This window comes from Amia ocellicauda, chromosome 2 (genome assembly GCF_036373705.1).
Source record: "Amia ocellicauda isolate fAmiCal2 chromosome 2, fAmiCal2.hap1, whole genome shotgun sequence".
NCBI lineage: Eukaryota > Metazoa > Chordata > Actinopteri > Amiiformes > Amiidae > Amia > Amia ocellicauda.
The window spans coordinates 46,623,573-46,634,348 of NC_089851.1; the positions used below are offsets into that span (position 1 = coordinate 46,623,573).

Consider the following 10,776-nt stretch of genomic DNA (forward strand, 5'->3'; position numbering starts at 1 on the left):
ATGTATATAATAGCGTAGAACCTTGTAAAAAATAATCCCTAAAGAACTTGCTGCACCCGTGAGAGTCATGCTCATGTTCCATCTCACAACCTACCCTTACTCCCCGGTAGTTCCGCCTTCACTCAGTCATGATTGGCTCGTTAAACACTAATTTGTTGTGTGATTGGTCACTTGCTTTATCAGTCATAGATTTTCACCATCGCACACGCAGAAGGGCTAGGTTGCGCATCCGGTTTGCTTTTCGAGCATGTTAGTCAGGGAGGAAAGGCAGGGAACAGATGTAACAGTAATTGTCATTTGATTTAAAGCTGAAAAGAAACCTAGTATAGAGGACCGGCTCGAGTAAAGGTTTCCTATTATTTGGGAATCCGTACGCTCTAGATTTTGAAATAAATAAGTGTTTTTTATTGTAATTTTTAAAAACTAAATATGGCGGATATTACTACTGGTAGTGCAGAGAAGAGCCTGGATGATTTCTTTGCCAAGCGGGACAAAAAGAAGAAGAAAGAAAAAACCAAAGGCAAGGAGCAAGCGGTTCCCCCCGGACCAGTTACCCTAAAGAAAAATAAAAAGGAGAAGGAGAAGTCGACGAAAAACGAAAATCAAGACGCCCAGCAGGAAAAGGTGAATCTTACCGCTGATTATTAAAAGCGAGAGAGAGAAACGCGCGGCAGCACAAACCTAGAAACGAGTGCAGTGTCGTAGGGAGTGCGCTGGTGCACCGCTGTGCAGTCCGCAGGCCTTGGTACATACAGCGCTCGTTTCTGGGTTAGTTTCGGGGATTTGAATGGCCTCCTCTCCCTTCTTCATTGTAGTACAGTCAGCTGGTGCAGCATATGCCAGCAGGGATGCCGGGACGCAGGCCGAGCACGACACCACATCACATCCCAGTTCAGCACCGCACCGAAACTGGCCAACTCCGGGCTCGCCATCTGTGCTCTTTCTTGTTTAAATCGAGACCGGTGCAATTACATCCACCTTTCATATATATAATTTTTTTATCAACATACTATTTTAATGACATTGTATTGCGTTTAATGTATACGTCGATTGATCCGCTTTATGTGTATAATTATTTAGACGGACATGACCCATACTGGCTTTTATAGCCGCGGAAGGGAGCTGTGGCAGTCTTGTCTGCGGGATCCGGCCACGCATGGCTCCTGTATTGGCGACCACGTTGCACTGGGCGAGAAATGACAGACCTACCTGCTTTTTCGCCAACTTCATTGCGGTGTTTTATGGAAATATGGCATTATAATACCCCTGCCCATCAGACGTGGGTTGCAATGTCATTCAGGGTCATCTGAAGCACGGCAAAACGGGCTTTCTTTTCATTCCGCTGGCAGATCCGATGTGGCCTAGAATCTGTGATGGATCCCTGCAGATGCTTCATATAAGTACAGCCCTGTCACAGAATGAATGACTTCAGTCAGACTTCAGCTAGGGATTTCCCATTATGCTTTAATAGTAATCTGTGACATTACATCCTCAGGGTTCGTCTCCATAATAACGTTAAAGCCATTGTTTAAAAATGTAGTTCTTTACCTTGTATTATGAGAAGCCTTATGTTCTGTCTGGTAATTCATTCATTGTAGCATTTTGAGAAAATGTGCACTCGGAGCAACTCCCTAGAGTTTAAGACAATTTATTTCTGTGAAAGGTGCATATGTAACCATTTCGGTATGCTTACAATATATGTATTTCAGTTTTTATTTCAATTTTAGCATTTATTCTAGCCTTTCAAATGTTTTAAAATGGTGTATAAGGAAAAATGTACATATTTCGAGTGAACACTTTCATGATTGGTGATCCTCTTGGAGTTCTGCATCAAAACACCTAAAATAAGCCTGTAATTTGTTTCATTTACTGACATTTGCCATGTATGTCTGGGTTTGCAGCTAAACCAGAAGAGGCAGTTTTTCCCTTTGTCAGAAATCGCAGTGCAGTGCTGTGCTGGTTTAGAATAGGGGATGTCTTACCCGAGATTGTCCCTTTGCAGTAAGACAGGTGTTTGGTTTAATGTAGCCCTGGGCCTTCCAAGACACCAGGTTTTAGGATGTCCATTATTACATAAAGCTTAATTTTCAGTCTTACTACAATCTTGGTTTGGTAAGTGATCTGTATCTGTAGAGTTTTGTGTGCTCTTTTCTTTTCTGGTGGCTTGTTAAATCTTTCACTTTTCTTCTGACCTCATAAAATGTAACTTGTTTACATTGGATACATTGTATAAGTAACTGCAGACATCAACATTAAGAGTACAACTGTATGAAGTCTACTGATTTGCAATCATATTAAACAAAATCAATTATAAGGGATTGAAAGGACAAATTTTATTGGTTAAAGGAATGCAATTAACCAGACAATTAGTTGGACGAAAGTGACAAAAAAATGGATAACTCCACTTTGAGTAGAAGTCCTGATAATACAGAATTTACTTAAATTGGGACCGCCCTACTCTTGTATAAAATGTTACAGTATTGGTGAGCTTCATTTAACCCATTTGGCCATATACCTGCTTCTGGTCACATTCGTGTTCCCTATCTTTGGTTTTCATTAACAATAGGAAAAAACAATGCTGATGATAATACAAAGTAGGTAGGGTTTATTGCTTTATACTTTTCATCATAACTATAGTAAAATAAAATCAGTTTTTATGCAGGTTTGAAATCTATATTAAAAGCAATTGCAGCATTGCATTTCTAAACCTCTAGTGTGCCACATCATGGACATCTTCCCCACTGCAGTGAATTTCTACATTTAAACCAAACTGCAATCTCAATTTTTAAATTAAGAGGTTGCATTGAGTAATATTAAGGCAATGGTAGTATGTCATCCTCAAAAAAGAGAAACTGATTTACAGGCTCTTATAAAAAAAAATGTTTTTTATAATGACATCACATTTATCTGATGCCCTTGTTCGAAAGGCATTTCTGTTTCAACGATACAGCAACCTAATAACCTAAAACATCCACATAATGCTTAATGTAATTTTCTTTCTTAGAAGGTAAAGTAAATTAACAACCAAATATATATTGCTTATAAACATCAGAATGACGCATCTGTGGCTTCTGATTAATCTAGCAATTTCATTAAGTAGAGTATTCTTAAAAGCATTCCTACTTTTGTTTCAAGGTTTTTGCATCCTTTTTTTTGTATTTCCATTCAATCCCATTTCTTTTTAAATGCTGGATTTATACCATGTAAAAATGTTTTACATGGATTGAAAATGTCACTGACCAGCTGAGTGAAAGAATCCCTGTAATGGTTTTCTCACTTTCACTCCTCCCGAGCCACTAGGAGGGCCTCTTGGTATTTTAATTGGTGGTGGTCAGAATGAGCAAATCAGGATGGCACCTGCAGGAAATATGTCTGGAATTTACTAATATTTAATTATTTGTCAGAACATGGATATTTTTGTTTTGATTTTGTTAATGACTTAATGCCAATCAGCCCCTTCATCTTGGGTCATTTGAGAAATTAAAACTTAATGGATGAGTGAAAAAAACTTCTCTTGGTCCCTGAGTGTTAAGTTCCCTAGTGCTGTCCTACAGAGACCTATCAAATGATTTAAATTAAGCTCAGTAAGCTTTCTCAGCACACTCTGAGCTGCTCAGTTACGTAAGGCACCGACTGTTTTCACTGATTTGCTGTGTGTGGCATGTCGGTTCTGTCCTCGCCAAGTCAATCTGTACCCTCGCTAGCTTCCTTATAAATCACACCCTCTTTCCTGGATCTGTTGATGACATGACACATTTGAAAGAAACACAGTTATTTTGGAGTCTTTAATATGTAAGGCATTTTATCTCCTTCAGTCTCAGAATCCAACCTGTTTTTCTGGTAAGAATCCTTCTCTACATTTCCAAACAAGTTTTTTGTACAGTTTGTGCAGATCAGTGTGTGGTACAATCTGTTGAACTGTTTTAATTTGAGTTTTTTTTTTTTATTCCTCTTTCTCTGGGCATGACTGTCAAATGAACAGTGATTAGCACATAGTTTTAGCTTATGGGGGTTACTGTTGTATTTCAAAATAATAAAAAAAGAAGCCAATCGGAAGCATTTGTTCAGCACCAAAACATACCAAAATGGCGACCCCGGTCTTGAAATCTTGATGTAAACACTGAAAATTGTGATATTTCTTAATTCTTGAAATGTTAGCACATCAACAATATTTAAAGCACAAAATTGGTAATTATAGCCCCCCAGTAATAATGCATTTCAGAATTATATTGCCTTGGCAAGACTCTGCTATGCTAATTTCTGGCAGAAAGCAAACTTTACCAAGGCAAGAATGTGAAGTACAGCCACGGTTTCAAATTTTGTTGGGGGCAAATACCCTTCTATATGGGACTATGCAAACATATGCAGACCAGGCCTAGAACAAATCAAAACTGCCCTGCCTTCAAAATGGCGTTTTTCCACACTGAAGTTGTACGAATTTGTAACTAACCATCATTTAACATAGCTGACGTGCTCAATCGTGCAGTGCTCTTGCAATCCAGCTGTGTTCGCAGTCTGCCCTTTCTATTAAATACAGATGTCCCTTCAGTGTTCTTCTGGACCTTCAGCCATATGCACATTTAAAACTAAAATTCAGAACTGGCACATTTTCTGACATGAAGGCAGTATCTTAAGGGTCTGTATCCCAAAGTTTGTTCCCTCAGCTGCAGTTTGATCAGTGTTCAGAGGCGTCGCTGCCGTGGTGGGCATGGCAGTAGGCCATGTTTGCTCACCTGTTGTATTCACTGGCTGTTTCAAATCAATGGAAATGGAGCCCTTGCATTTAAAATTACTGATGTGTCCCAGTGCTCACACAGCAGTAATCCCTCATTCCATAATGACCCCCTGCCACGCTTTTCAGTTAACCCTGCAAAATGGCAACGATTTGCTACCTGTCAGATCATGATCATGATCTCCTGCCAGAAGTATGTCCCGTCAGCTGTATTCTCAGTATCTGAATGAGTTGGGGAGGGGAATTTAGTTTCCCAAGAAAAACTGTAGTTAAATGTCATGAATGGCATTGCTTTGTTGGCAGGCTGTGGTAGTGGCTTAAGTGATTGCCATCGCTGAGCAAACTCCTTCAGCTCGGTGACTGTTTCGCAGCAACCGACATCTGTATTCAGAATGCCGTAAGCTGTCGAGTTTATCCCAAATGAACATCTGTTTGATTTCTAACTTGATTGCTAATTGAACTGACATTGTGCTTGAGGTCCATTTCTATTGTCTTTATTTAGTTTGCCAAAAATACTCCTGTCGCATCTTTTAATGCAGTGCTTTCAGTTTTTAGCACTTACTTTCCTTAACAGTGCTTGTCTTGTTAATTAGTTGTCTACTGTTAAAAATGCACAGTGTGAATATGGACACCTTGATCTAAACTGGGCAAAGAAAGAATTAAATGGAGTTCAGATAGGATATGGAAAGGTGAGGGTGAGCATTTAATGGGATGGGTTAACTCTTGTATTTGAATGACAGGTGGGTCCATCAAGATTAAGTTAAAAATATTCGGTGTGATCAATAACTGCTTTTTCAGAGGTTAATTAAGAACCAATCGGCTCAATACATTTAAAGGGAAATGAGATCATAAATGCAGAAAAACTTCTATTAGTCACTGCAATCCTGTGTAGTCTGGGTTTGCGCTCTCTAGGGATGTAGTGATTCTTGAGAAATCATTGGCATGCTTTTGTTTCCCGCAGGAGGATGAGGAATGGAAAGAGTTTGAGCAGAAGGAAATAGACTACACTGGACTCAGGGTTCATGCTCTACAACTGAGGTAAGATTCAGTGCTAAATTCATCTTTATAGAATTGGCGGATGCATACTATACAAAATAGTTTGCCATATATTGTTGAAAGGGGGGGTTATTTCATTTTTTTTTTTTTTTTTTTTTTTGTGCCACCAAATCACTCAAACCTTGTCACAGGTCATGCTTTCAAATGTCTGTCACTTTACAGGTGCTTGAAATCTTTCTTTTTTTTTCTCAATGTATTTTTAAAAATGTGTATTTGGTCCAGTTAACGTATCTGGATTCTCTTATGATTGAAAATACTACATGATATTGCATTTACTTTTATTTTTCACAGCAAGGTCCATAATTTGAGTTGACCAGTGTGTTAAGTGAAGGTAAAATGGATTAGAAAAGTTAACATTGTTGCAATTGTGAACAGAAGCAGTGTAATAACTTGCACATTACTGCCTCAGCTTAGTGATATTTTCTAAATCACAGAATCACTTTATGCATGTCACATTAATTTGGACACCTGTGTAAATCACACAAACCAGACACTGGTGTTCAGTAAGTGACAAGATTCTGTTATTGACAGTGATGAAAAGGAAGAGGAGGAGTATGAGAAAAAGGAAGAGCTGGGGGAAGATGGGGAAATGATGTTGATCAGCGGGGACAAGACAACAGGTCCCTGGAACAAGTCCGGCCCCCCGCCCCCTGTGGCAGCTGCACCTGTGGGTAAGTGTGGTGGGCACCCGTTTCTCCTCCGGGTGGGGCTTCATTCACTTTCATTTGTGAGTCAGATATTGCAGAGCACAGGGAAAAACTGAACATTAATCTGTTTTTACCTCTGAAGAGAAAAGATCGACTCCATTTACATCCTCTTTGCTCTAAAAATAAAGCGAACACTTGGTAAGATGCAAAGAAACCTTAAAGATTTATCAGTCTAATACTAAAACATTTAAATATTAGAGGTGAAGTGGCTTTAACAGGCTGTTCTCATTAAGAGACACATTTTTCAGATCCTTTTGTGGTGGAAGAAAGTTTTGGAGTCGGGAGTTCTAATCAGAATTTTTTACGTGCACGGGAAGAACAGCAGATGCACAACTCAAGATTTAAGGCTAGCATAATACTGTTCTTCAAAAGTTTTAAGACGGAACAAAGCTTTTATACCCCCTCTGGGACATACGTCCAAGGGGCCTTAATATTTTACAAACTGTCTGAATGGTCATTTCTGATAACTAGCAGTGATTTCATTGGCATTCTAAACTAAGCCTTCCCATCTCATCAATATTATAATCAATATTCATGAATAATAATTAACCTCTACATTGCCAGTTGCATTAGAAGGTACTTTGCAGATAATATGTTGCAAAAAAGGAATGTGAACTGCTGATAACCAAGTTAGGAGTAACAGCACACCAAAGGACAAAGGCAGAATAGGATTTCTATATTTCTCCCCCACACATCCATTGATGAACTGACTAGATAATGAAAGCCAATATCGATCTGTATTTTATTCCTTAGTTTCTGAAGCAATCTGGCACTTCATCTGGATTTTTTAAATGTATTTTTCCCTCCCTGTAGAAGTTGAAGTGCCCGAACCAAAGCCATCAGGCGTGTACAGACCCCCTGGAGCCAGGCTGACCACGACGAAGAGAGGGCCTGCACAAGGGCCCCCTGAAATCTTCAGTGATACCCAGTTCCCCTCCCTGCAAGCCACCGCCAAGCACGTAGAAACCAAAAAGTATGTGTAGTTATCTGCCTTCGACTGTGATATACTTAAACTTTTACACAAGGTTTGTGAACTTTTTGTTTTTGTTCTAAAAGTAATCTGGATTTTCAGAATTTATTACAGGAGCAGAAGAAGTGTTATTCTTGTGCGTTGTGCACGAGTGTATTGTATTGTTGAGAAACCTTTTACCCACAGCTTGCTTTTTTGGTCTGTGATACTGAGGATTCGTAGGTTATTACTGTGGCTTATGTGTGTGGGGCTGGGGCACATCAGAATTGTGCTCAAAACGAGTTCATTTATAACTGAAACCACATCCAGTTTGGTAAGTATCCTCAGTGCTGAAGCCATAATTCTCATTTAAAGAACCCTGCCTGTTAGTGTGCATTTCTTTTCTTTTTTTAATTTATTAAATGTCTGATGCCTTAACAGTTTTCATGTGGCATTTACTTTTCGACATGGGTTAAAAAATATGGTGAATTTTCCCCATAAAGACACAGGAAATTCTTAATCAATTGGTCCTGAGACCTCTACTACAAAGCTGTATATTTTATAGTAATTTTAGTATTTCAATTGTGTACCCACTTTATATTACATTCAATACTTACAGCTCTGGGAAAAAAAATAAGAGACCACTTCAAAGTGATCAGTTTCTCTGGATTTACTATTTATAGGTATGTGTTTGGGTAAAATTAACATTTGTTTTATTCTATGATCTACTGACAACATTTCTCCCAAATTCCTAATAAAAAATATGAATGGAATGGAATGGCTGCCATACATGTAGAGATTCTGATTTAAGAAATGTTTGCAGTGGTCTCTTAATTTTTTCCAGAGCTGTGTATGCCCAGTCCAAACCTAGGGGATTAATTCTAGTTAATAGTTGTAAAATGTTATTGTAGTACACCTACAACAGCCTTTTACCTTGGAAGCCATTGATTAACTTAGCAAGTGAGGAAATGTTATTCACACCCGTGTTTTATTTATTGATCGCAATGTAAAACTTTATAAACCAAATGGTAAATTTAATTGGAAAACAAAATGGAATACACTGCATTAACTCTCTTAATATTTGAAGAACAAGTATTGATTTCTCTGAATGTCTTCCCTTCTGCCTGTAGGGACAGAGAAATGGAGAAAACATTTGAAGTAGTGAAACACAAGAACAGAGCACGGGAGGAAGGCGGTGGCGGTGGCGGCGGTGCAAAGGGTCCCGCTCAGCAATTGCAGCTTGACAACCAGTACGCTGTCCTTGGAGACAAGTAACACTGCACTCGCATCTTCCTGGAATGCTGGTACCCATCCAATCACTCATGGTAACTAAACTACAGCTATGGATTACATCTGCCTTTACGGAAGCGGGCCAGAAACGACCAGACTCGGCTGGCAAAGACCAAACATGAGGGCCATTGTGAACATGTTCGTCTCAGAGCACCAGAACAGGAAATAATAACAAACAAATATATATTTTGTCTACTGTGGATCATACTTAGAAAAAAAGTTGGTAAGAAGGTATCTGGTTTTAACAATCGCTATGAAATGCCAAGCAGCACAGAGGTTTTACGAACTACTGGTTTTGTAATCAATTTTGCAGCCAAACTGCACAATTAATTCAAAGTGTTTTTGTGGTGGGAGTTATAGCCTTGTGACAGGGGCTACTACCTCAGGTGTGCATCAATGGATACTGAGTCACTCACCTTGTGTTGGATCCTGAGAATGCCATTGCTTTTCAAGGAGGGCAACTGATTTTTTTTTTTTTTTTCTGTTTTGAACTTGAAGACATTATGCCCGAAGAAAGGGACATTTGCGAAACTGTGGGAAAGGGAAAAGGTTATGATCTGCTTTACAAGAATAACTATTTAAAGTGGCCTTACTGTTAAAACTAGAGTCCTGTGCATTGTCCTCGAAGAAGAATCTTACTTTTATTTTATAGGCTATAGCTCACTCCTGGAATGCACCACTTCAGAATGATCTTTCCCTGCAACCCTGTGTAAAAGCGTAGTACAGAGCTGTAGTTTGAGTAACCACAGAATATACAAATAAACTCCTTGGTTTTTGTTTATCCACCCCACCCCTCCCATTTTTTTTTTTGTTCACATTGGCAAACCATTTCATGGTTAACATTAAAGATGTAGTTTATAATCTATACAATAATAACCCTCCTAAATGTTTTATTACCCTGTCATTGCATCTTTCACTGTTTGTCTCTGATTGTCATTTTCAACATGAAAATATTGTCTCCCCACTGGAGTAGCTGTATTTTCTTAAGATGCTGGTTTAAGACATTCTTTTTTTTTTTTAAATACATTCTACCACATGGAAACAATTATTGATAAACGACACCTAACCCTTTCAGAGATCCATTGTATTCTTTGTCAGATGCATTTTGATACCCTACTTTTATTATAGGCAAGGTAAAAGTATAATGCCAACCGTTAGCATTTGTGCTCCTGTAATTTGTTTGACATTAACCATGAAAGAGTAATAGTCAAAATTGTAAAAGTAATAACAGTTTGTAGTCTTGGTTTTCTGCTTGTCTCAGGACACTATTCTTTATGTGCCCTTAGAAAAATGGTTAACTTGTCAGGCAGGTCGTGGTTTAAAGTGCATGTGTGGAAGGAGGAGGTAGCAGTTTTAAATATTCTAACATTCATGGACAAGTGCTCAAGGGCAATAAAATAAAAACTAGGTTAACACTCAAAAGGCAATCAAGTGTCTCTGGTTTCAGTACTACCCTCGCAGTTTGTCATTTTTGGTTCCTTTGCACCATTTTTAAAAAGCAGTGTTTATTAAGTTAATCCTTCAACCAAAAGATAATTTAATACTCTGAAGTTTCACAAGTGCCTGAGATTTATGAATAAAACCAATTTCACAGTCTGACTTTTTAGCCCAAATCCTCCTTTTTGCTCTTACAATGTAGAAAGGTAGATTTACTCTTAAGCACATGTCAAGCACTATTGTCCTATAATTTGAAGTTTCAACACACAGTTGAGGGTTTAAATGAAAACATAATATTGTCACTGTTAAGGGCTAGTTCATAATGACTAATTGAATAACAACAAATTAACTTGGTGACTTGAAGAATGGAATGCTAAATTAGTGAACAAGTCTCAGTGAATTTTGATCTTCTATGAATTATTTCAAATAACAGGGACCTGGAGTTGATTTGAACTTTTGAAATATTTCCTTTCATGCAAAGGTAGAGGTAACAGACCACAACGTTACAACAATGTCATCAAGCAGTGTTTTCCAAATCTCCCTTGATGGTTAGGTGATCAACTAATGATTAAAGTTCACCTGGCAATTTTTAAAACCTTGCTGCC

The 10,776-nt window shown here is 38.4% G+C and overlaps 1 protein-coding gene across 3 annotated transcripts; it reads left to right on the forward strand.

Annotated features, from left to right (window-relative positions):
* Positions 1–217: 217 nt before the first annotated feature.
* cdv3 (carnitine deficiency-associated gene expressed in ventricle 3) lies at positions 218–9,805 on the forward strand. Of its 3 annotated transcripts, none has more exons than XM_066687030.1 (5): positions 218–624; positions 5,694–5,770; positions 6,320–6,459; positions 7,309–7,468; positions 8,575–9,805. In XM_066687030.1, exons 1-5 carry the CDS (start codon positions 430–432, stop codon positions 8,717–8,719), a joined length of 717 nt encoding a protein of 238 aa, XP_066543127.1. In that variant the 5' UTR covers positions 218–429; the 3' UTR covers positions 8,720–9,805. The 3 variants fall into 3 exon arrangements, with proteins under 3 accessions (XP_066543127.1, XP_066543142.1, XP_066543134.1); XM_066687045.1 differs by having other exon boundaries at positions 7,309–7,520; positions 8,575–8,709; XM_066687037.1 differs by having other exon boundaries at positions 219–624; positions 5,697–5,770.
* The last annotated feature ends 971 nt before the right edge of the window (positions 9,806–10,776 follow it).

What these genes read in the sequence shown, in the direction of transcription:
- cdv3 (XM_066687030.1), top strand. Translation starts at nt 430, where the DNA reads ATGGCGGATATTACTACTGGTAGTGCAGAGAAGAGCCTGGATGATTTC. An exon ending in AAGACGCCCAGCAGGAAAAG is followed by an intron (nt 625 to 5,693) that starts GTGAATCTTACC and finishes TGTTTCCCGCAG; the next exon opens with GAGGATGAGGAATGGAAAGA. An exon ending in GTTCATGCTCTACAACTGAG is followed by an intron (nt 5,771 to 6,319) that starts GTAAGATTCAGT and finishes TGTTATTGACAG; the next exon opens with TGATGAAAAGGAAGAGGAGG.